The 27,512-nt window shown below is 37.9% G+C and overlaps 1 protein-coding gene across 1 annotated transcript in view; it reads left to right on the top strand.

The window, feature by feature from the left end:
- Window positions 1–18,315: 18,315 nt before the first annotated feature.
- Window positions 18,316–27,512, top strand: part of LOC120423513 (LIM/homeobox protein Awh-like) — a 121,396-nt gene continuing 112,199 nt past the window's right edge. Inside the window, exon 1 of the mRNA XM_039587356.2 lies at window positions 18,316–18,822. Within this exon, the coding sequence (XP_039443290.1) occupies window positions 18,796–18,822 (27 nt within the window). The 5' untranslated portion in view covers window positions 18,316–18,795. The remainder of the gene's footprint in view (window positions 18,823–27,512) is intronic.

Consider the following 27,512-nt stretch of genomic DNA (forward strand, 5'->3'; position numbering starts at 1 on the left):
AAAGTCAACTGGTCAGTATGCCCAGTGTCTGCGATCGAACGCCCAACCGTCTGCTTCAAGTGCCTGGAGTACGGTCACAAGTCATGGTCCTGCAAGGGACCCGACCGTAGTAAGTTATGCAGACGATGCGGAGCCGAAGGCCATCAGTCGAAAGGCTGCACGGCTAAGGCAAAGTGTCTGATCTGCACCGGGGACGATAGCAACCATGTTACGGGAAGCTATAACTGTCCCAGCTTCAGAAGTGCGAACGAAAAGCTGCGACCGTGCAAGTGATACAGTTGAACCTCAATCACTGTGACACGGCGCAACAGCTGCTCTTCCAGACGGTGGTCGAGAAGAAATGTGACATTGCGCTTCTCTCGGAACCATATCAAGTCCCGGAGGGGAATAGGAATTGGTTGAGCGACCCGCCAAAGGCTGCGGCAATCTGGGTTACGGGTCAGTTCCCAATACAAGAGCTAGTAGCAGCAGAGGAGGGCTTCGTGATCGCTAAGGTTAACGGAGTCTTCTACTGCAGCTGCTACGCTCCCCCGAGGTGGTCTATAGACAGGTTCGACAGAATGCTGGATAGACTGACGGACGCACTCACAGGCAAAACCCCCGTAGTGGTGGCCGGCGATTTTAACGCATGGTCCACACAATGGGGTAGCCGCGAGTCGAACCGTAGAGGCCAGGACCTACTTGAGGCACTTGCCAGGCTAAATGTTGATCTAGCCAACGAAGGATTCACGAGTACGTTCCGTAGGAACGGAGTCTCGTCGATCGTTGACGTTACTTTCTGTAGTCCCAGCCTTATGGCAAGCATGGACTGGAAAGTGGACGAGGGCTACACTCACAGCGATCACCAAGCGGTAACGTTTAGGATCTGCCGTGTGGCCCGCGGTCCCGCGCAACCGGCCTCCCGACAAGAGTGCCGGTGGAAGACATCGACCCTTAACAAGGAAGTCTTTGTCGAAGCGCTAAGAAGAGAAAGCGCCACTCGGGACATTCTAGAACTCGACTGCGACGGGTTAATGACCATCCTGACTGGCACCAGTGACGCAGCGATGCTGAGGCAAACTAAGCCAAGAAACGCGCGATCCCCAGTTTACTGGTGGAACGAGGACATAGCAGCCATTAGAGCAGCTAGCCTGAGCGCCCGGAGGAAACTCCAAAGAGCTCGCTCCGACGAGCTGAGGGAAGCCAGGCGGGTGATCTACAAAATCGCCAAAGCTACCCTTAGCAAGGCAATTAAAGAGAGCAAGAGGAACTGCTTCGGCAACCTCTGCCAAGAAGCCAACAATGCACCATGGGGTAACGCCTATCGGATTGTTATGGCTAAGCTGAAGAGTGGCGCGGTTGCCATTGATCGTTCACCAGAAATGATGTCAAGAATCATCGACGGGTTGTTCCCTCATCACGAGGTTGAGCCCTGGCCAACGACTCCCTACTACCATGAGGGGTTGACGGTAGATGAACAAAACATCACGAATGAGGAACTTATCAAAGCCGCATCAGCCCTCAAAGCGAATAAGGCACCGGGGCCCGATGGGATCCCCAACCAGGTCCTTAAATTGGCGATCGAGGAAAACCCGGACATGTTCAGGTCGGCTCTCCAAAAGTGCATGGACACAGGAGTCTTTCCGGACCGGTGGAAGCGACAAAGGCTCGTCCTGTTGCCAAAACCGGGGAAGCCACCTGGCGACCCATCCGCGTATAGACCCATTTGTCTCATAGACACCGCTGGCAAACTGCTTGAGAGAGTTATCCTCAACAGACTAACGATTTACTTAGAGAGGGGTCTTTCAGACCGCCAATTTGGCTTCAGAAAAGGAAGGTCCACGGTCGACGCGATCAAAGCAGTCCTCGAGAAAGCTAAGATTGCAGTCGAGCCCAAGCGTCGAGGGATGCGCTTCTGCGCTGTCATCACCCTAGATGTCAAGAATGCTTTCAATAGCGCCAGTTGGGACGCCATTGCGAGATCCCTCCATAGATTTCGCGTCCCCAACTACCTGTGCAAGTTGCTTAAAAGCTACTTCGAAAACCGAGTCCTTCTCTACGAGACGGACGAGGGTCTTCGCGAACTGATCATCACGGCGGGGGTCCCACAAGGCTCCTTGATCGGTCCTGGGTTGTGGAATGGTATGTACGACGGGGTGCTGACTCTAGAGTTACCGACGGGCGTTAGTATAGTTGGCTTTGCCGACGACATCGTCCTAATGGTGCTCGGTGAGTCACAGCTCCAAGTCGAGGTACAAGCAACCGAAGCAATACGGACAATCGAAGAATGGATGGGATTGCACCATCTAGGGCTTGCGCATCAAAAGACAGAAGTAGTCGCCGTGAACAACTTCAAGTCTGCACAGTGCATTAACGTCAGAGCAGGGAACTGCTCGATCGCCTCCAAGAGGTCATTGCTCTACCTGGGTATCCGGGTAGATGACAAATTGAGTTTCAACAGTCATGTTGATTACGTATGTAAGAAAGCTATGAAAGCGATAGCATCCCTATCTCGTATGATGGGGAATAACTCTGCTGTCAAAAGTAGTAAAAGGCGCCTACTGGCAACAGTGGTCGGTTCTATCCTCCGCTACGGAGCACCGGCATGGGGCGCCGCCTTAGAAGTTAAAACTAACCTACAGAAGGTTACGAGCGTCTACAGGCTAATTTGTCTTAGGGTATGTAGTGCGTATCGCACCACATCAGCAGAGGCGGCCTGCGTATTAGCCAGCATGATCCCAATTGGACTACTCGTCCAAGAAGACATGCGATGCCATGAGCTAAGAGGGGTCAGGAGGCATCGTGCTTCGGCCAGGACAGCCACTATGGCTGTTTGGCAACGAAGCTGGGATGACTCGACCAAAGGGCGATGGACACATCGCATGATACCCAACCTAGAGAGGTGGGTAAACAGGACGCATGGTGAAATAAATTTCTACCTAACCCAAGTCCTATCGGGGCATGGGTGCTTCAGACAGTACCTACACAGATTCGGACACGCAATCTCACCCAATTGCCCGAACTGTCCAGGCACCGTCGAAACGGTGGAACACGTGGTATTTGAATGCCCCCGGTTCCAAAGTAGCAGAGAGATCTTGTTGCTGGGATGTGGTCCTGACACATCCCCAGACAACCTGACAGACAGAATGTGCCAGAGCGAGGAAGCATGGGGTGCAGCTTCCACAGCTATAACGCAGATGATGCTCAAATTGCAAGAGAAGTGGCGCACGGACCAGCGTGCGTCCCGGAACGAAGGGCCCCTGGCCCAGTAGTTCTGTTGATATATTAAAGTTGATATATTAAAATTTGATGAAAAGGCACGCGATGATAGAGCGTGCCTCCCGGAACAGCGTTCCGAAACGAGAGCGCAATTAGCGCTGCTCCTCCCCGACGTAATATCGAAAGACAGTTCCGGGGAGGCTGAAAGCTTACCGTGATATTAGGGCGGGTACGTCCTATGCAAAAGAAAAAAAAAAAAAACAACAGGGGTGCTCAAAGGTTTTGAATGGCGGGCCAAATTTTAAGCACACATGAGCTTGCGGGCCAACTCTGAAAAAAATGTTTATTTAAAAACATTGAATTATGTTTAGACGGAAAATTTATTGATCAGCTAAAATTTTCATTTTAATTATTCCAAGTATTTTTTTTCTTTATTTAAATATTATAAAACGAAAAATTATATTTTTCAACAGTTTTGTTGGAAAAAGCTTATGATAAGTTGGATCAAATTTATTAAAATCAACAAAACTCAAAAAATGATAACAAAGTTAATTTTTCTAAGTGTAAAATAAGTTTGAGGCTCAGCGCAGAAAAAAATGGTACGTTAGCACTTTTTAATAAGTTATAATACCCAGTGTTGCAAATGAGTGATAAAAAAGCTATCAATAGATTATCTCTGCACCAAAAATATCCGAGAGTATAGCGGCCGTCACTATAGCTTGTAAGATCTCTTCTTGTGCCTCGTGAGTCCCAGCGATGTCATTCTCTCTCTATCACTCCTCCCCTTTTCCTCGACTATGCTCTCTCACCGCTGAGTCTCTCAATATCTCCGGAAACTGCAATGAGAGAACGCGAGATGGCGATTAGGAGCCGACCACGCATGACGTCCCGTTAAACTGCGTTTGCGAAATTGGTTTTGTGGCGGCTTTTGTGGTTAAACGCTTTTGCGGTAGGATGATCGTGGAAGCGGGAATGAGAGATAAAAGGAAAATGTCAATCGCGAGTGGGTAAACACGAAAACGTGTTCGGCTATGTTCGGCGCTGAGAGTTTCAATGAAGAGAGAAGAGCAGTGGTATTTGAGGCATGAATATTCATGCGGGATAATTGTATTTGCTGAGAGCTGATATTTTGATATTTCAACAACCCTGATAATACCTATGTTTATGCTATTTTTACAGTTTTCTACTTTAGTAAAATAAGAACGTTTTATAACTCATTTTCAAAAATATTTGATGATATTTTTTTGATGAAATTTCAATTTTTATTAGGAAAGATTTTTCAACAAAATATTAGTTGGGATCAAAGCATGGATAAAATTGTTTGCAAAAAAGCTTATACTACACCTTTCTTTTTTTTTAAGAAAATTAAAATCGTTTTACATATGGTTCAAAGGGCCACTTTACATGATCTTTCAAAACGGGTCCGCGGGCCACAAAAAATCACCTCGCGGTACACGTTTAGCTCGCGGGCCATACTTTGGTCACCCCTGGTCTACTAGCTTTCTATTAATAATAGTAATAATAATAAGTTCAAATTTTTAGTGAAAACTTTTCTAAATAATTTGCTGCAATTGGACAATTTGATATACGGGTTGTCATGATTATTTTTTGCAACTTTTTATAAAATTTGTACACATCCACTCCTATTGGACCCCTCGTTCCGAACTCTGAATACCCATACCGTCCTGCTTTCTGTCGCGGGCCATGTGCCCACAGTGCAGCAGCAGTTTGTGCTCGGCATCGAGTAAAGTGCAATTTGAAGAGCATAAAAAATGCGCATCATCAGGAAATGTGCTTCCATCTCGCAGGAGCAAATCTCCACCGCCAAGAACCTTACACCAGCAGGCCCCAGCGCAGATAGGTTTGAATTCGAAGCCGCTCAGCTCGCACAATGCAAATATGAGGAAATTTATGATTGTTATTTATTAATAAACATAATTTACGGCTTTCTTTCCTCACCTGGAGCTCCTGCGTGTTCGTTGGAGAATGTGCCGAGCAACAGAGTTGTTGATTTACGCGAAAGAAGAGCGAAGATTTGCGCGCCGTTTTTCGGACCAACTCCGGGATATCTTTAATTCAATTCCTTTAGCGCGCGGCCACGCGTGATATACTTCACCGAAAGGGTTTGCGGGACCAATTCGTCGCACTAGATGGCCGACGACGACGACGGTTCCGAAAAATGCCCGGTGACCTCTGGTGGCGGAACATCGCTTCTGGGTCGAAGCCCTCGCTAGGAGAGCCGCAGACCCTTGAAAAATCGACGATTTATGTTTCATTGAAAGAATCCCCCGAGACCGCGCGCGATTTTCACGGTCGATAAATCTGGCTGGTCCGCACGCGGTGTTCCTGGCAGGATTAGGAATCGAACCACTTGTAGGGATTTGCGTGTAAGAGGTGGGTGGACTACCTACTGACAGGAGGGAAATCAATTTTTATTCAATTTTGCATAGAGTGAGGATTACCGGCGTGGAAGTGTCAGGTTGAAATGGTTGAAGAATGTTACACATTCTTTGAAGTGCTTTAGAGAGAAGAGCATTTTTTTAAGAAACTGATTGTTGCTAAATTACGAATTTTAGATATATTACATGAATCTCACAATTTTATTCATTGAATCAAATCATTAAATCCTGTCTCGTGCCAAGCAAATTGATTCATTTGAAAATTGTCCCCCGTGGCCATCTCAACCAGGGGGCTTTCGAGTAGGCGGACGTGCCACGTGCCGCGTTAACTCTGCCTCTCTAAGCCTGTAATTAGCCATATTTTCCACGTTTTCTCAATTTAAAGCACACACGACTGTGGGTAACGCCTTCGGGCCGCCGACTTTTTTTTTATTCACGTTTGACGAACCGTTGCTAATTCCACGCAACATTTTTATGTTAGTCACCTCTTGTGGATTGCGCCAATTCCCGGCTAATCCTTAGAAGAGATTGCTTATCTCTTACGAGAAGTCCATTGAAAAAACGTCGTCGTCGTCCCAAAAGTTCTCACGCTTCGTCAATCCGGTTGATGGATGACAGGGGGGAACCCTCGAAGTGGCCATTTTACGAGCTCCGGAGTCCCAAGCGATTCGTCGTAAAATTGTGCTGATTTTTATTGAAATTATTACAATAGTATAGTGCGCGGAGATCAACCTGTTTGTCGTTTCGAAGAGTGGCAGTTATCCTAGGTCGGACCGTTTTTACGATGCCTCTGTCGGTCCGGATTCCGGTTCCAGGTTCCTCCGAGCCGATTCTGGAAAGGTAGTGCCCAAAATAAAAGTGTTTCCCAATAACGACCATGCATAAAAAGGCGAAGCCTCTATACTGCGCTTGCTCACGGTTACTCATAAGCTGGAGTTTATGTTTGTTTTTTTCTTTTTCGGATTCCTGTCCAGTCGAGGTGGGACAGATTTATTGTTTTATTACGCCTTCATAAGCGATATCAATAAATTCTATTAACAATCTATTAAATGCTCCCAGAGAGAGCGATAGGTGCTTCGATTGTTTATGGGTGTCAGAAATCAAAACGCCTGTTTTAACATATATTTAAGAAACTATTTAGATAGACGTCTCCGAGACAGTTCGCGATGGCGTCAAGTTCCGTCTGGCGTCGTCGATTTGAAGACGACATCGTCTTGTGGTCATCAAAAGCACGGTTTTATAGAGGTGTCAATAAAACTGATAGCTCTGTCAGCGTGTTCCTGACAGTCGGGTGCGCGCTTCGCTGGCTGGTGGGAGATACTGGGTGTAATAAACACACCGTGGCCGGGAGTGGTTCACCTAAAGGTTTTTAGAGAGCGGAAATTTGAAGAAAAAAAAAACGAGAAGTTTTTGCAGAGCTTTTTTTGATTTCCTCACCATACTGAGGAAAGGCTATAAAATCACTCGACAAATGAAATTCTTAATCCTAGGCCCACCTTCACGTATACATATCGACTAAGAATCAAATTCTGAGGAACTGTCTGTGTGTGTGGTGGTTTGTTGATTAAAAAATTTGCACTGGGTTATCTCGGGACTGGCTCAACCGATTTTGTCTGTTTTGGTCTCATTCGATCCATCTTGGGGTCCCATAAGTCGCTATTGAAAATTATAAAGTTTAGTTAAGTACTTCAAAAGAAATGTTTCAATAACGATTTTAACAAAAGTCCGGAAGATTGTAAAAAGAGTGGTTTTTGTAAGAAATCTCACCATGTTTAAAAATTTTAGAAAGGTTTTAGATCTGACAACCCTATCAAAATTTGTAAGCACATAAATTCCTTCGTGGTTCTTAAATTCATGAACACAATTGACGATTACGGGAATGTTTTTTTTTTCTGTGCAGCGGCTTAAACAAAAGTAAACAAGAAAATTTAAGTTTTCTAAGTCTAACTTAACCCTCTACAACCCAACCCCGCCTTTAGACGGGCTTCGATTTAAGAAATCGCCAAAAATCTATTTTCAACCAATTTTTGATCTTTAAAAAGCATTGGAAAGAAGAACTCTTAAAATTTTAGAAAATTTATGGGTTGGAAGTTTTACTTGTTGTATGTGACTTTGCCAATGTTTTAAAAAATGTTTTTTTTTTAGAGGTCAACTTTAGCAGTGTTTTTTACTAACATTTCTTATATTTTAAGTAAAAAGAACCATGCAGTATTTTTCCAAGTGCCTCAGACTATGCCTCTACGCATTTATTTACAATTCAAATGATAATGGTGCCATTTTATAGCAGAAAATGTTAAAAACATGCAAAAAATTAAAAAACTTACTGTAAAAACATGAAAAAATTGGATAGGCAAAATGTAATGATAGGAGATGGTAGAGTAGGCCAAATACTACCAAAAACAAACATAAACTAAGCAAGATAAATGCAGATTAAAATATTAAAAATGAAACAACAAAAACATAAAACAAGAGAAGTAAAGTTTTTCGTAGAACCAAAGTTGCTCAAAATTACCTCCTAAAAATGGGAAAATATAAATTTTCGAAAAAAATTGGGCAGTAGAGGGTTAAACAATCCTCCATTTTCTTATGTCGATATCTCAGCAACTTATGGTCAGCTATTCAATGTTAAAAAATGAAACATTTGTGAAAATTTACGATCTTTTCGGAAACAATATTTTGAATTTTTTTGAATCAAGACTAACATTTCAAAAGGGCATTATATTGAATTTTTGGCTCTTTTGAAATGTTAGTATTAATTTAAAAAGTAAAATAGAAAAAAATGTTTTCGAAAGGATCGAAAAATTTCCCGAATGTTTAATTTTTTAACATTGAAAATCGGACCATTACTTGCTCAGATATCGACATTAGAAAATGGAGGGTTGTTTGGGTGAGACTTAGAAACTTCAATTTTTCTGTTTCTTTTTCTTTAAGCCGCTGTATCTCAGGAAAAAAAAGATGTTTTCAGAAGTGGTCACTCATGGTCCCTTTTTTAAAAAATCGAAAAAGTGCAAATATTTCGCTGAAATCAAACTTTCGGTGGCTATGTCTTGAAAACGGGGCTCTTTATCAAAAAAAAAATGTCAAGTTTTTTTCGATCTAAAATCGAGCAAAAAAAAACATTGCATTTTAAAAATTCACATTTTTTTTAAATTCATAACTCGGCGGCACAATTTTTGTGGCTCAAAAGTGGCGGGGTTTTTCCCTAAAACGTATCAAACAATATTTTTCTATTATATGGTTTCAGTAATGATTTTGTATTTTCCTATGAGAGACATAAACAATTGCAAAAGTGTTCGGTAAGCCTTTTATCCCAAAATATAAATAAAGCAAAAAATGGTAAAACCTTCATTCTAAATCAAACTTGAAACTCCCAAATCCGAAAAGAATGCTCAAATCCATTACTTGGATATAAAGATATATTCCAAATCTTGAGGCTCGTAATCGAACTGGCATGACGTCTCCCCGAAGTTTATCTTTCTGTGTTCACTAATTTATTGAAGAACAGATTCTATCCTGCTGAGATGGATATCTGGCGTGGATGAATTCGTCATCGTTCACTAATCGACAGAATAAACCTTCCTTCTGAAGGTGTTCAGGAATTGGTCAGTTTCTCAATGTAGGTATCACAGTTGAGGCATTTGTTAGGCTATAAAGTGAATCAAATATTGAAATTAGCCAGTACTTAAGAGTAAGAACAAGCTGTTGTTCATGAAACAAGTTTGTTTCTTGTAAATGACTAGATTTATTCCCGCGTTTATTAGGATTGCACCATTGATCGAGCAACTTAATAATCCTTCACAGCAAATCCCCTTTTCATACAGAAAAGCCATCAATCGGCTTAGCTTGGATAACTCAACTCTGCCCGGTTGAGACCAGCCTACAATGTATCGCCACAAAGGACACGCCGGGTTGAGCCCCGTAATCACGTTTTTCACACCTTCACGCTCGGGTTGTTCGAAATCTCTTCAGAAATCTCGACGAATCAATCATGGAAAGTCGCGGCCTGGGCCACTTTGGTACCAGGGCCTGTCTGACGTTACTCGATTTTGATTGGCGATGATAAATCGCGTGGCCTCTGACGCTCAAGATCGCTGTGTTCTGGACAGTTTGGGGTGAAATGGACCAAGTTGTTTGGAAAGAAGACATTTTTGTATTTGAATCTTGTTTATAACAAAATACTGAGGTTTTGACCAGTTTTCTAGTTTTTCGAAAAGAAAATTTGATTTTATTGTTAGTAAAAATATCATGTTTATGTTATTCCTAAAATATGTTTTTTTTGTTATGTCAGAAAACATGCTTAATACCATCTAATAAAAGGATTACCTTGCCCTTACTTCACTCTCCAAGCTCGATAAAAAGTTGCACAATTTGAGCACTGAAAAATAAATAATCCATCTACAGGAAAGTACTGCTCCCATTTAATCTTTGCTGACCGGTCAAAGTCTGACCGTACTAACATTTTTCATGGATTTTCATTTTTCACACTTCGAAATCGTCAGATTTTGCCCGGATCAAAGGTTGTCCTTCATCAATGGCGTCCTCTCGTCTGAATATCCCTTTGGATACATTTTCAAGCAAAAAAACATGCAGAGGGGAATCAGGAGAATGCGCAATAACTGTTACCTCCATAAAGCTCCACGATTAATGGGGCTAATTTATCACAATAATAAAAATGAGCGAAAAGGGACCGACAAAAAAATCTTCCGGTCTACTGCTGGGATCAAACCTTGAGACCAAAGGGGTTGCGATAAACCTTTCCAAATTTGTTTCGTCAGCTTCTTGCATGAATGAACAAAAAAAAAGTTCATAAAGAATCCTTTATTTCAGGAACTCAGGAAATGAGTCGGAGGTCCTCAACAAAAAGACCACAAACTGTGTGCGTTAATTTGTATCGCGTGCTGCAGAACAATTTCCGCGAGGGGCTCCGCGTGATACCGGGCATAATTTAGAACACCCAAATGTTTTGGGTTGGGCCTTCAAGTAGGGGGCGAACACCTTTAATCAGGCTGAGAAGTGCTACCGATAATAAAAAAAATTCAAACAAATTATCGATTTGTGTCTCAAATTTAAAAAATTTCCTGACATGAAACTAGCTAAAAAAAAAAACAAAAGTGGGTTATAATTGAGAAAATTCACTTCTTAGTTCAATATCAACAGTAAAATATGCGTTTGCATTTTATCCCCTAAGTAGAAGGGAGGATGTGAACGAAGGGGCACAGTCGCGTCATCAGCACAAGTTCAAAGGGAACGCGAATCAGGCCTTTTAATCCAATAAAATCAGAATTTTAGATGACAAACGAGGTTTTCGCGTTGGTGAAATTACTGAGCTGGGTGGAATATGAATGAGAATTTGGCCGAATAGTATGATGGGTGTATTTTAATGTGATTGTTTATAATCATTTTTTTTCGTCATTATAACTTTATACCTTTGTTTAATGTTATTTTGTGAATTTCATAAAATTAAATAATATCAAATGTAAAAAAAAACTTAAAAAAATTACAGCTTTTTTTTTGTTGGGTTGAGACCACTGAAACCATGATTTTGATCTATTGCGGTATACCCATTTTGTTATCGCAGACTTCAGGATGACACGATACCATTTAGGATAGCGGTCATTGGCTGACGTTGCGGTATGCCCCATTCAGGTATGATTTCTAAAATGAAATCAACAACCTTACTGGAGTTTTCTTGCCAGATCTCTTTCGGGTTTAAATAGGCCTGTTAAGAATCTGCCTTCGCCTTGCAGATAGTGCGCTGCAGTCGCATATTAGATGTTTTGATGTTTCGGTTTCACAGTCACAGAACCGACAGATTTGACTAACCTAGCTTTTTCAAATCGTCTCCGTCGTGCTAACTTGTCGTACGTGCATTTTGGGCCAAATTGAGTTAAGAACGCCATTTTGTGCAGCTCACAATGCCTCATCTTTTGACCTTCACAGATCCCCAAAATTCGATTTCAGTCCTGAGATATTCAATGAAAACCAAAAAAGCTCCGAAATTTTTTGTCACTTTTCATATGAAAGTAGTTTCAATGTTGTCGTGCTATCTTATCACTCCCTGAAAATAGATGTAAGTGCGACAACTGGCCAGAGGGATTTCAGTTCAGAATGCGTTTGACGCACGTACAAGTTAGACTACCGTAAACATTTGTAATTATAACTCGGGACTGCAGCAACCAAATTCAACCAAACTTGGGGGCAAAGCACAGAATGGTCAACCAAACAAAACGTGATTGTTATTGTTTAGATCGCGTGCTCTCGTTTTTTGTTTATTCAAGGTCAAACATTAAAACGCGTTTTTCTCGGAACGTCGAAATGGCGGGTGCGACAAGATAGCACGACGACGTCGAAATGATATCTAGACGGACAGTGTCCTGTTATAACCCCGATATAGATATTAAGATATCTCTTGTTCAGATTGAGTTTTTTTTTTGATTTTTGATTAGAGGAAGATGAACTGCCTAGATTGTCTCAGTAATTGTGTTTTCGTACAGTTCAACTGAATCGTCTTTTCCTCATATTTTACAAACTCCATTTTTAATACGCTTTTTGAGACCCCGCAGAAGGGTTCTGGGCCAATGAAGTGCCCTTCTGACCCATTTCTAGCAAGTAAGTCGGCTTTTTCGTTTCCATCTATACCCCGGTGACATTTCAGCTTGATTTAGCAATTAAAATTCTGGCTTTGAGTTGGAAGAGTCCCAACTAAACGACCTGCTCAATTTACACTTCCAATAAGATTTGTTCTCTTTTTATAAAATGACTGTTGGATAAAATGTATGATCCTGTTGGACTGGAGTGATGGTCCTGTTGGTGTCAAGGATACACAAATATATAAATTTGAATATCAGTTTCTTTGTAGGAATTTGCTCTAACATTGCTGAGGTTTTATGAATGATATATTTATTTTATTTCGATATATTTATATTTTATTTCGATATATTTATATTTAATTTAGTATTAAAGTATATGTAATAAACGTTTCATGCATTTTGTATCATTGGTTCGTTCATACCAGTTTCCATACAATGTTGGCAGCTGTGTAAACCAAATTTTCATGTAAATTTTACAAAAATCTGTATTTCGAGGAGAAGATTTCTGATCGATTTGATGTATTTAGCATAGTTGTTGGCTGCAATGAGGACTATTCAGAGAAAATAGTAATGCTCTTAAAAAGTAAACCCATTTGTATTAAGGTGAATCGGGACGATAGTTTCTGAACAACTAATGTTCAACTTAAATCAATTTCTGAAATCGACAGATTGTGTGCTTTTGACCTTTTAATTGTCTTTAATAAACGAAACTTCGTAAGTAACCGAATTTCCCTTAAACTGAGTTTTAAAACTCGAGTTGTGGTAAGTTTGTTTTTAGGATTAAAAACTTCATCATTCCGGTACGAGAATCGAAATCACGACCTCTGGATTGGAAATCCAGCACGCCGTTAGTCGAAACCCATCCCCTACCGGTCAGTATTCCTAGTGAGCAGATTTACACTTTGAAGGGATCTGACTTGCCGAGCCAGACAGGAATCGAACCCATCACCTTCCGCTTACAAGGCGAAACACCTAATATTTTATGAATATTTCTGAACTCGACAGATTGTTTGTCATCGTAATATTTATCGTCTGCAACATACAGAACTTGTTTATGTTTCGGCATTTTCCTTAAGGTACTTTAAAAACTCCAGTAGTGCCAATATGGCGCTGCCTTCCTATTTCACCTCAAATAACTAATTTCTTTGAAAAGTGAAATACGTAATTCCGTTTTTATCATGTGTTTAAGATGGCCGTAAAAGACATCTTTTGAGCCACATAATCATTTTTGGACAGGACAAAACGGTAGCTCAGCTGAGATTTTAATGTTAGAAATAAAAAAAATAAGCATAACATTTCATAAGGGTCAAAACTAGTTTAAATTACTCTGTCTGTGCGACCTTAGTCGAAGACGGTGCAATAATCAACAAATTTTTATTTTTGCCACTTTTACATGTGTTAAAATTTACATTTTTAGTCATAGTTTTTTAACTGAGAATTAAAAAAAAAATATTATATTTTAAAAATCTGGAGCAACACGAGAAAAGGGCGGATAAGCGTTTTGAAATCTAGAACTATTTTGCAAATTCCGAGCCAACAGGTAACTTTTTCACAAAACTCGATGTGTTAAACAATAGCTGGCCTTCTCAGCTACCGTAGCGAGTTTTGTTAAATAGTTACCTGTGGTTTCGGAATTTGCAAAATAGTTCTAGCTGTCAAAATGCTTATGCGCCCTTTTCAAATGTTGCTCCAGAAATCTGGTCCAAATTTGTCATCAAAAAAAGCATTTTTTTCGATTAAGTGTACCTTTTTAAGTGATGCCAGGGTAGCAAACATGTTGAACAACAGTTTTAGTAATCATGTAATAATAACTAGTGTTCAACACGTTTGTTACTATGGTAGCTATTTGAGGGTTAATTCCAAGTAGACAAAAGATATTTTGGATTATTTGAAAAAGTTGCCATTTTTGTTCGTTTCTGAAAATATTTGTTTCAAAAAGCTGAGAAAATTCTGTACAATTTTCCTTTTTAGACAATGAAAATCCGATAAGTTTTGCCAAGTTTTTCGAAAGATAGTAACATTTTACCAAGATTTTTGTTTACATTGGTTGCCGAAATATCGTCACTGATTAGTAAACACTCAACACATTTAATTCTATAATTTTTTGTTCTTTACAGTGCTTCATCTCGGCATTAAATTGAAAAAAAACCATGGACACTATTATTATACTATGTTTTGTTTTTTAACCAGGAATTAACTCTCAGATGGCAATTACTTTAAAAAAGTATGTTTTATTAAAAAACGATAAGTAATTTTTTCTGCAAATCTGGCAGTATTTTAGAATGATTTTGGAAAATTTCATGATTATTTATAACATCTCCGTTAAAAATGTTTAACCCATACTTCTCTGTGGCTTGAAATTTGCTGTTTGATCCTCTATAACTTATAACAGAAATAAAAAATGAGTAATAAGGTTTTTGGGAATTACACTTTTGGGTAAAAAAGTTAATTAAAAAAATGGGTAAATACGTTTAGGATAGAAATTTTAATTGTGAATAATCCTTAGTTATAATTTCTACAAGCTGCTGATGAGTACAATATATATAGGAAAATCTTTTGAAATCTTTAAACATTGATGTAATATGCCTTTTTAAGCATAGGGAAGCCCCAAAAAGTTTAAGCAAAAAAAAGATCATGAAATTGGTCGATTTTGCTGGGTCAGCAGCATAAACAAAAAAAACCTTTTTGGGTGTATCAATAAAAATATGTCCTTTTTTCATAGACACCTTTAAAAAATCTATAAATTTCCAGTAGAAAAAAAACCCCAAAAACACTGTCCACTTTAAAACCCCTACCCAGCTCGCAAGTCCTTCCACGGCGAAGACCGTGCCCCGCTAAAGTCATTATTTATTCGCATGGGGTAATTCAATTTTCGATTGCTCTCAATAAAAAGGCAAACTTTCGACAACAACAGGACCTTTTTGCGTCGAGGTAGAGGGGGCGGAAAAGCCATCGCAAGCAATAAAAAAGCCGTCCCCCACTCGTGGGGTGGTATCTTTTGTGCAACTTTAGTGCTATAAGGGATCTCGCCGAGAGGCTTTAGGGTGGATAAATGCTTAAATAATTTTTAGAGGGTGAAAGAAAAGTGAGAGAAATTTAAATATTATAATACAGTTAAACCTCGCATATGCAACTCATATGGGGGTTTCTTATGCGAAGCACGCATATGCGAGGTACAGGGCTTATGGGATTTTGGCTATATGGGAGACATGGCCTATATTTTTATAAAAAATCATCTTAACTATACAAATTTATAGTGTTTTGGAATCGTTATGAAGTCAGCTATACAGCTACACCAAATTTACAAGGTTTACGATGTTCTAGGTCATCCGAAACTTCCTCAAGTTAAGGCCTATGTGTTCACCGCCGTACAAGTATGAGGTAGGCGATTGTGACTGTGGTTTTTGACCTCAGATCATATCCAGATAGCCTCAGAGAGATTCAGGGACTAGTCTATCGATGTGTGGTGATGTTCTGGGTCTCCTGTAGAGTCCCGGGAGTTACGACCGATGAGTCTACCGCCGTAACCAGATAGAGGTCGGAGATTTTTGACCTCAGATCATATCCAGATAGCCTCAGGGAGGTTCAGGGACTAGTCTACCGATGTGTGGTGATGTTCTGGGTCTCCTGTAGAGTCCCGGGAGTTACGGCCGATGGGTCTACCGCCGTAACAAGATAGAGGTCGGAGGTTTTTGACCTCAGATCATATCCAGATAGCCTCAGGGAGGTTCAGGGACTAGTCTACCGATGTGTGGTGATGTTCTGGGTCTCCTGTAGAGTCCCGGGAGTTACGGCCGATGGGTCTACCGCCGTAACAAGATAGAGGTCGGAGGTTTTTGACCTCAGATCATATCCAGATAGCCTCAGGGAGGTTCAGGGACTAGTCTATCGATGTGTGGTGATGTTCTGGGTCTCCTGTAGAGTCCCGGGAGTTACGATCAATGAGTCTACCGCCGTAACAAGATAGAGGTCGGAGGTTTTTGACCTCAGATCATATCCAGATAGCCTCAGGGAGGTTCAGGGACTAGTCTATCGATGTGTGGTGATGTTCTGGGTCTCCTGTAGAGTCCCGGGAGTTACGACCGATGAGTCTACCGCCGTAACAAGATAGAGGTCGGAGGTTTTTGACCTCAGATCATATCCAGATAGCCTCAGGGAGGTTCAGGGACTAGTCTACCGATGTGTGGTGATGTTCTGGGTCTCCTGTAGAGTCCTGGGAGTTACGGCCGATGGGTCTACCGCCGTAACAAGATAGAGGTCAGTGGTTTTTGACCTCAGATTCTATCCGGATAGCTTCAAAGAGGTTCGGAGACTAGTAAACCTATATCTAAAGATGTTCTAGGTCATCTGTAGAGTTCCGGGAGTTACGGACAGTAAGGCCGTAACTCAAGAGAGTCTAAAAAATTCCCTGAAGGTATCCGGCCTTAACTCCCGGGACTCTACAGATGACCAAGAACATCACCACATCGGTAGACTAGTCCCTGAACTTCTTTGAGACTATCTGGATATGATCTGAGGTCAAAAACCTCCGACCTCTATCTTGTTACGGCGGTAGACCCATCGGCCGTAACTCCCGGGACTCTACAGAATACCCAGAACATCACCACATCGGTAGACTGGCCCCTGAACTTCCCTGAGACTATCTGGATATGATCTGAGTTCAAAAACCTCCGACCTCTATCTCGTTACGGCAGTAGACCCATTGTCCGTAACTCCTGGGACTCTACAGAAGACCCAAAACATCACCACACATCGGTAGACTAGTCCCTGAACCTCCCTGAGGCTATCTGGATATGATCTGAGGTCAAAAACCTCCGACCTCTATCTTGTTACGGCGGTAGACCCATCGGCCGTAACTCCCGGGACTCTACAGGAGACCCAGAACATCACCACACATCGGTAGACTAGTCCCTGAACCTCCCTGAGGCTATCTGGATATGATCTGAGGTCAAAAACCTCCGACCTCTATCTTGTTACGGCGGTATACTCATCGGTCGTAACTCCCGGGACTCTACAGGAGACCCAGAACATCACCACACATCGATAGACTAGTCCCTGAACCTCCCTGAGGCTATCTGGATATGATCTGAGGTCAAAAACCTCCGACCTCTATCTTGTTACGGCGGTAGACTCATCGGCCGTAACTCCCGGGACTCTACAGGAGACCCAGAACATCACCACACATCGGTAGACTAGTCCCTGAACCTCCCTGAGGCTATCTGGATATGATCTGAGGTCAAAAACCTCCGACCTCTATCTTGTTACGGCGGTAGACCCATCGGCCGTAACTCCCAGGACTCTACAGGAGACCCAGAACATCACCACACATCGGTAGACTAGTCCCTGAACCTCCCTGAGGCTATCTGGATATGATCTGAGGTCAAAAACCACAGTCACAATCGCGTACCTAATACTTGTACGGCGGTGAACACATAGGCCTTAACTTGAGGAAGTTTCGGATGACCTAGAACATCGTAAACCTTGTAAATTTGGTGTAGCGGTATAGCTGACTTCATAACGATTCCAAAACACTATAAATTTGTATAGTTAAGATGATTTTTTATAAAAATATAGGCCATGTCTCCCATATAGCCAAAATCCCATAAGCCCTGTACCTCGCATATGCAACTCTTGCGACAAAACCGAATCAGGTGGAATGACTCGTATATGCAAAGTTGCATATGCGAGGCGCTCTTATGCGAGGTTTGACTGTAATGTTAAAAGAGAGAAAGAAAGAAAACTTAGTTGTATGTGTTGATATTTCCAGCCACGCCCATTTTTGTTTATTTTATGTTTCTCATTCGCTTTCAAATTGCTCGACTTATGTACAAAAATTCAAAAGAGAGCGAGAGAGACTTGTTTCCATGTTGGCTCTCTCCCGAAAGCTCGCTCTTTCACAAGGCAAACATAAAAGAGAGCGAGCGAAGGAAGATGAGCTTGGCTTTCAAAATGAAAGGGCTCTTTGTGTCCGACGGAGGGGGTGAGTGTTTTGTTCATGAATGGACCTCACAGCATCCGCTGATCATCTCGAGCGAGCATTATGATGAGCAAGCGCGTACGAAATGATGGAGTCGCAAGCGGCGAACGCAAAATGAGCGAGCGCACGGAAACGAGAAAAAAAAGAGCGAACTTTATCTCGTGTGAACGGCAAAATGAGCAGTCTTTCGATTTGATCGGATTCGGTCAGGTGTTTTGCGGCGGACGACGGCGTCGGCGGTTTTTCGTTTGAGTTCGCATTTGTTTGTGGTGGCGTTCCGTCGGCGATTTCGTCATCGTTGTTTTGCCGCGGGACTCGTGAGCGAAATTGACGCGCGATTGACAAGCCGCTGCGACGCGTTTCGTGTGCGTCACAGTTGAGCAAAGGCATGAGCATTCATGAGTGAGTGAGAATTTGGTTAGCGACGGTACTTTTATAAACGGGAAACTTGGGTGAAATTTCCAGTAGTTGCTCGTCGTTTTTATCTTTGGGAGTGCAGGATAGATGTTGACCAGTGATCATGGATTGAGTGGGATTAATGTGATAAGTGGTCTCAAGCGAAACGTAAATTTGCATTGTGTATAGTTTGTGTAAAAGCAACTTAGTTTTCGTCGCATCATAGTTTAGTTAAATGGATATAAAAGTAGAACAAATGAAGGTAAGTTAAGAGATTTGATTTCAAACAAAAAATTCTGTAACATTAGTTAATAAAATCTTACTGATGACTGGTTAGTTGATTCAGCTTAACAACAATATATTTTCAAAAAACTTCAAAATTTCAAAGGAAATTTAAGTGCAATAAGCTGAAATCATTTTAAAATGCATTCCCCTGCGTTTAGAATCATTTTAGCATGTTCGGGTTTATTCAAACATCACTTAAATTTAGTGGATTTTCGAGGTACAGTACCGCAAAAAGTTATTTTTACATAAAATTGTTTTCGTCAAATCTTATTTTTTTTAAACTAATGATTGCATCAAATGTACGGGTGTATAGTGCATTAAAAAAAAAAATCATTGAAATATGGGAATTTTTGCTTGTAAATTTCAATTTTACTTATTTTTATGTATTTCCAGATTTCTAAATTTAAATTAATGTTTTTAAAGAAAATTTTCAGATTCCCGACATTCAAATGGGTTTGATTGCCAACCTGAATGTAATGTGAATAATTGTTTTGAAAAAATCCACGATTATTACAGTTCAGACTAGTTTATTCAAAGTCCGTAAAAACATTTTACTTTGGATAATCGAATCATAATTTTTGTTGCTGTTGTTATTTTACTTAAGATCTTTGTGTTCAAATATGAGTCCAAAGTTTAAAGTGTTTTGGGAATTTTGATTTTCATTTGACAGTCAATCATGGCCTATCTACAATCACTTTACTTAGAAAATTGCTCTTAGCTTAGGAATTTGAATCAATGGAAGGAAATGAATATATCTTCTAGAATGGAAAAGTAACCAAATTAGAAACTTGACGTGGAAAATTTCAAAATCTATTGTAGGTTGACGTTTCCATATCAAAGGTTAACAAACAACTGCATAGCAACCTATATCACCCAGCAAGTTTTCTAAGTTATTATAGTTGACGGCCGTAAGTTGCGTACTTTTTTAAGTAACTTATCTATTTTACTTTACTTATATATTCTAAGCTAAATGATTGTAGATAAGCCATCACTCGAATTTGACTTATTTGGGGTTGCTATGCTCGAATTTGATCTGAAATTTAATAAAGTAATAAATAATAAATAATTTATTTATTTTTCCATCATCCACATTAAATCATCCGATGTTTCTTGGAAGACCCATCGGAAAAACGAACTTTGGATAATACAAACATTGAATAATTGAGGCTTCGGAGGAGAATTTTTTTTGGTATGTTGAAATTCTGGCTTGTGATTTCAATTATTATATTTGTTTTATTCCCCTCTCGACCTCGACCAGAATCAAGGGACAAAAATTTGAAAAATAATTTTATCCTAAGTAAAAAAATAACATTTTACCAAATTTGGTGAACGTTGGGACCAAATAAACAAAAAATATGCCCAATATAAAAATATACACGTCATCCGCTAAAGACGTACTTCATATTTAAATGACTTTAACAATCAATAAGATTTGTTCTAGAAACGTAAATCTTCCCAACACAATCCTCCAACCATAATAAGGATTCATTGATAAGAATCTAAGAAATTGAAAAAACCGTAAAAATCACTTTGATCCGTTGTCACCCTCACTGACGCTTTTTAACAATTTGACTGCTTTTTCTAAGACCATAATCTAACCTATCCACCTTTCAGCTTCATTTCGTTCATTTAATATTTGAGAGTTTAATTTCACCAAAAAGCCCGTAATACCATTCCAATTTAACTGCTTCTGTTCTATATTTCTGAAAGTTTTATTTTGAGAAGATTGGATGGAATGGTCTGCATATCCGCTGGAAATTAAGTCTCTATACACATGTGAGTGCAAAGTGAATAATTTATTTTATTTATGAGTATAGAATGCATTCTTGAGATTTAATTGTCTAAATTTTAGGTATTTCTTCACTATTAGTGTATTTCACCAATCTTAGGATTTGTTAGCCTTTGAAGAATCCAAATTTATGAAACGCATGATCACTCAACAGACAACCTTTTTGAAATTTATAAAGGCAGCGGTCTACCTTTATCAATCAAAATATGCCAACAAAACGAAGTTAATCATCTCAATGCCTTTTTTTAATTCTAAAATATCGAAGCAAAAATGAGATTTTCCAACGCTCTTTTTGTTTTACTTGAAAAAATTTCTTGGAGAATTGACAATAAACTTGAAATTACTTTTATTTTTCCCTGCAAATCATGGTACCCCTTCAGAGTTTTTTTTTTAAATTTGTTTAATAAAAACAATCTTATTCGTCAAATGCAATTTTTTTGCACACGCTTTTTTTTTGATAATCGCGCCTAGTGAATGCAGATTTTTTATTCAAAACTGCGATTTTTTCTTGAAATTTGTGAAGCATTTTTACTTAAAAATTGATATTTTTTGATAGATTTTAACAAAAACATTGAAAAAAAAATACAGCAATAAAAATATGTCGATGGAAGGTGAAGAAATTCGAAGATCCCAGAACCCCAGTGTACGAATATTTAATTCTGAATAATGCCCAGGATTGTTTGTCGAAAATTAATCGTAATAACTGTGTTACTTGAAACTCGCATGATGATTCAACTAGTAAAATTAGTAGTAAGTAAAGTAAAACAATATAAATGTACTAAAAAACACGGAGTTACAGACAGAGAGAGTAAATTTAAATTTTAAGAATGAAATCTTAAGGTTTTACTTAATAAACAAACAAAAATCAAGGTTATGTCAAAATATTTCCGGATTTAATGAACTTAGCATATTACTCAATTTAGCTTGATTCCAATGCCAAGGGATTTGTTATATAACTCTGCTAATTACTTTACGGCATATCCCGTAAGGCTACAAGCTGATTTGCTTCCGCGACATACCACGCGCGAGGCCAACCATAAAGCAATAAAGGAAAAAAAGCGAGTTCCTCGTCCGTTCGAGCCTTGCAGTCGTTTGCAGTTTCTTTTTTCAAAATATAAAACAAATTTGACCTTTTTTCCAAGATGAAAAGAATGAGTCGATTCCTTCAAAACCCTCACACAGCAATTGGACGAGGTCAAGCACGGCCACGGTCTCGTCACACTCGATTCCGCCGTGAAAATTGGGATCTACCCGTGGAGAAATCACGGTCACAGTTTTTAAGGCCTTACGCCCCACGAAGAAGATGCCGAAGAAAAACAAAAAACCTAAATCTATCCACGCATAAAAATTATAAATGATCCAGGAATAATGTTGGAAATTTTTCTATAAAATCCTAATGCCTTCTCGATCCTCAAACGCTTTTTTGTCGGTTGGTTTCAGCATCCCGCGGTCAAGATTGAGTAATAGCTGAGTCGGTTACGGATTTTACCGAGACCTTGGAGATGCGCCTTGGCGAGATTTGGCCTTTGGAAAAAAAACTGTAGCTGAATTTGGGGGCCTTTGGCGTTTTCTCTAGTTCTTGCGGCGCACCACTTGAAAAAAACAAACAAATGGCCATTCATCGATTCATTGCCGCCACCAGAATCCTGCTGGGTGTAACGAATTCTTTGGTTCTTTTGGGCGCGTGCAGTAACGGCAGATGAAATCGGCCCTCCCTCCACTCTGCTATTCGTTGCCCATCATCGCCGGTCCTCAGCTGTCCCCGAAGCTCGTACCAAACTGCAGATTTTCACACTAATTTCCGATAAAAATGTTAATAAATAACAAATAGTGGAAAGATGGACCGAGACCGAAAAAACAAAAAATAACCAAAAACGAACCCCTAATCTCACCTGGGCCCTGACAGTTGTGAAATTTGGCAATCGAAGTCCTTCGAAAAAAAAAAACAACCAACAGTTTTACTACACACACTTTTGTCCCTTTTTGGCCGAAATATGGGTGTGAGGAATGAGCCGGAAAGGACGAATCACACAAAGGTGAATGACAAGAGAAAAATTACATCAAACATTTTATTTGCTTTTGAAGGTCCGTTTTGTCTAGCGCTAACCTCACGTTAAGGGTGCGCGCTTGTTAAGTGGGCCGTTTTGGCTTTTCGTACCTTGGGATTTGGCTTGTTTTGGAATGGTCGAACACTTTTTGGAATAGGGTCAGTGCTTCTGTTGTTGAACGAAATTTTGTTTTGATCGAAATTTTGCTCCTTGAAATCGAAAAATCATCTGCAGTCAAAAAGAATATTGTTTGCACATTTGAACAGAATATACAAACATCATATTTTTATCCATCTTTTCTTGTTTATGTTATTTTAAAAAATATCAAAAAGAGAATAAATGAGGCTAAATAAACTTGTATAATTCAACTAGTTATAGCTTTTGTTGAGGTGATTTTTTCCATCAGAGACACGAAAATATGTATTTCTGTTAGACTGTGATCACCTCAACTCAACAACATGTGTATTTTAAAAGAAGACGAAATGTTTGACAAAGTTCAACCAAAAATTACACATTGCATTCTTATGTATCATTGGGAAAAATAAGACAGTTTTTTCAATTACTATTATGTTTTATCTCGTTTTTCTTCGGAGATGCGAATGTGTCGAAAATAATATCCTCAACGTTTTACAGACTTTGTCTCACTAGATACAATATAAATATATTAGCATACTTAGCTAAGAGACATATTTTAAACAATTTTGCAGATTTGCATAATCAGATGTAGGATCTTTCTGGCTCACTTTAATGCTTTAATTCAAGTTGTTTATTTCTTGAGTAAATCTCAACTTTTTATGGGCAGGTAAGTATAGTCCGGACTCGATTATTAAAAAAAATTGATTTTCCAAAACCTGAATGTTCGAAGGTTTCAACAGAAAAAAATCTATGCTTTACAAAGAAGTATTTAGACGGCTGCAACTGTTTTGCAAATTCCGAAACAACAAGTATATAATAAAGTGCTGAAGTAACAGGGGAGGCCAGTTATTACTTTGAATTTGGAGAAAATGTTAACTTATTTTTTGATTCAATTTGGTGTTTTTGGCAAAGCTGTAGTTTATGACTAGGACTGTTAAGAATGTTTGACACACTTTATAAAAAACTCATATTTGAATAAATTTGTTATCACTCAAAGATGAATTTAGACGTATATTTATTTAGACTTTGATTTTTTTGGGACGAAATGATGAATCTTTTGCATTAAGATTTTTCTGACAAATTCGGTTCTTGAGTAATGATGTTTTGATTAAATATGGTTATTTTTTTATATTTTCAGATATATATATTTACTATTTACCGAATCACGTAACAATTTTGATAGGCTGGTTCATAGAGATTTGATTTGGAGTTTCCTGCAATTATATCTTATTCTATTTACTGTCAGGTATCAGAAGGTTCAATTAAAAGTAATTAAACAAAAACGAGAGAAAATTTTATTAAAAACATTGTAAATATTGATATGTACAGAAATTCTGTTAAAAAATCTAAATAAAGCTTGCGATTTTTGCACCTTCTGAAACAAAAGGTATTTTTGACTAAATTTTAAATGAAAATTGTAAAAAATCGCATTTTCAACTAATAGTGGAGGTAGGACACTATTTAAATAAAAATATTGAAAAACTGAGAAAATTTCTATCAATTCTTTAGGACTTCTAAAATTATGTGTTATAAGATATCTTAGGTTCTGTTACAACGATTTACAATTCAAAATACTAATTTCTAAATGTTAAGGTAGGGGAAATATACTTATTTTTGTCACACTAAGCTTTTCGACCTTTATCATCACTTTTTCAGTTAAAAAAACTACTATTTTTAACCTTCTATAACCAAAACCCGCCTCTAGGCGAGCTTTGATCTTAAAATTCAACCAATTTAAATCTTTAAAAAGGATTGGAAAGAAGAATATAAGATTCTATGGTTGGACGTGTGACTTGTTTTATGCGACTTTGCCAATGTTTTTTAAAATGTATTTTTTTCTGGGGTCAACTTAGGCTGTGTTTCTTACTAACACTTTTCTATATAATGTGAAAATAAATATGTAGTATTTTTTGTATTATCCAAGACTATGTCTCTAAGCATTTTTAAACAATTTAAATGATAATGGTTTCATTCTAGAGTAAAAAATGTTAAAAAAACACGAAAAAAATTTAAGTAGGCAAAGGTAATAATAGGAGGTGATAGTATTAACCACATACTATCAGAAACAAACATAAACTAAACACGAAAAAATGCAAATAAAAGTACTAAAAGTTGAACATGAAAAACATGAAACAAGAGAGGTAAAGTTTTTCGTAGAAAAAAAGTTGCTCAAAATGACCTCCTGAACACGGAAAAAATAAAAAATTGGGCAGTAGAGGGTTAAAGTAAAGTATTTTGGATTTGATATTTTGAAATATTTAGAATATTTTGCAGATTTCCAAAAAATAAAAGTGGGTTTCTAATTAAGGGTGCACAGCAACGAAGGAAGTTGTTGCCTTCTTATTCCAAAGTTGACAAACTTACGGACCCAATCCTGCAATAATCTGATTGTAAAAATAAGCAAATTTTGTTGAAAATCGCTTAGTAGACAGTACTTTAAGGGATGAATAAAAAATTATATGGATAGTTCCCGTAGTTTCGAAAATACTACAATATCTGTAACAAAAATCTTGGTGTAAAAGCTCTGGTTGATGTGCACCGTTAAACATTAAAAAACTTTAAATAAAATTTGTACCAGCCTTAACATTTTCTGATCGGATGAATATTTTCCATGTTATCCTCGATATAATATTTACAACTAAAAACTAATTTTCCTATATTTAAATTCTTTGCAACGCCATAACTTAAGGGGTTTAATACATGTAATTCGTCAAAAGTGTCAGCGGTTGGTATGAGCACACATTCAAACTTTTTTTAAATCTTTTTGCAGGGCAATAAAATATACAGTATGTAAAAAAAGTATTTACACCCCTTGGGCACTATGCACATTTTGTGATGAAACATGTAAACAATTTTAAGTTTGACAGGAACCTAGTACTACGTTTTGTTCTGAAACTCATGCCAAACATTTTGCAAAAAAAAGCTCAAGAAAAGATGATTTCTATAAAAAGTTATATAACATATACTATTACAAAAATCAAAAAAGATGCAAAACAAGTTTGTACACCTTTCGAAAAATTTACATAAATAAAGTTATTTGTTGACAAATTACCATAAATCCAGTCTCCCAACTCCAAATAGGCATCCTTGACTGATTTAGATTTTTCGTTGGAATTTCGTACCAACCCGGAATTACGACGTCGGAAAATCCGCCGGCATCCGAACCAGTCCACTGTTTACAAGTCAACCTATGAGGAATCGGAAAGGTCATAAAATTTCCGATCTTTTGATACCCAAACATCTAGGTTTTCTTTAAAATCTACGTTTTTAAATACCTGGGCAAAAAAAAAAAAAAAAAAAAAAAAAAAAAAAAAAAAAAAAAAAAAAAAAAAAAAAAAAAAAAAAAAAAAAAAAAAAAAAAAAAAAAAAAATTCTTAAATTCTTAAATTCTTAAATTCTTAAATTCTTAAATTCTTAAATTCTTAAATTCTTAAATTCTTAAATTCTTAAATTCTTAAATTCTTAAATTCTTAAATTCTTAAATTCTTAAATTCTTAAATTCTTAAATTCTTAAATTCTTAAATTCTTAAATTCTTAAATTCTTAAATTCTTAAATTCTTAAATTCTTAAATTCTTAAATTCTTAAATTCTTAGATTCTTAAATTCTTAAATTCTTAAATTCTTAAATTCTTAAATTCTTAAATTCTTAAATTCTTAAATTCTTAAATTCTTAAATTCTTAAATTCTTAAATTCTTAAATTCTTAAATTCTTAAATTCTTAAATTCTTAAATTCTTAAATTCTTAAATTCTTAAATTCTTAAATTCTTAAATTCTTAAATTCTTAAATTCTTAAATTCTTAAATTCTTAAATTCTTAAATTCTTAAATTCTTAAATTCTTAAATTCTTAAATTCTTAAATTCTTAAATTCTTAAATTCTTAAATTCTTAAATTCTTAAATTCTTAAATTCTTAAATTCTTAAATTCTTAAATTCTTAAATTCTTAAATTCTTAAATTCTTAAATTCTTAAATTCTTAAATTCTTAAATTCTTAAATTCTTAAATTCTTAAATTCTTAAATTCTTAAATTCTTAAATTCTTAAATTCTTAAATTCTTAAATTCTTAAATTTTTAAATTCTTAAATTCTTAAAAAATTAATTAATGTACTATTATTTTGAAATTTATGATTTTACATTTTTATCAAATTATGATCACATTCCGAATTAGGTCTTGATTGAGCTATTCAATCAAAAATGCTTTTCAAAAGTTTTAAATAAACAAAAGGGTGTTGATATGCCAACATTTGGTGCTTGATGGAAATGTATGCTATTGTCCTATGTACGCAAGAAATAAGTTAGATACATCTTGGATTTAAACAATCCAACTTATCCTTTTTGTAATGTAAAAAAAGTAGAACTCTAAAACAGTAAAGTATCTACTTCCTGCTAACTAAACATTTATTTGCATTGTCAATGGGCTTGTTTTAAATGTTTGATTTAATCAGCTTGTGTGGGTCAAACGATCTGCACACTGAATAACAGTGGAAATCCTTCAACGAGACCCTATGCCGCACTTATTGCATCTTAACTCATTTTAATAACTAACACCTTCTTTCCCTTAAATAGTCGTCCCTTAACTTTTGTTTTTACCTGTTTGCCAAAAGAACGCGAGACAAAATACCTCCGGTAATGAAACAATTCTGAAACGAACTTTTTTCCACAATGCAATGGGCACACGTGGTTTGTTTTCTTACTG

Source organism: Culex pipiens, chromosome 3, assembly GCF_016801865.2.
Source record: "Culex pipiens pallens isolate TS chromosome 3, TS_CPP_V2, whole genome shotgun sequence".
NCBI classification, from domain to species: domain Eukaryota; kingdom Metazoa; phylum Arthropoda; class Insecta; order Diptera; family Culicidae; genus Culex; species Culex pipiens.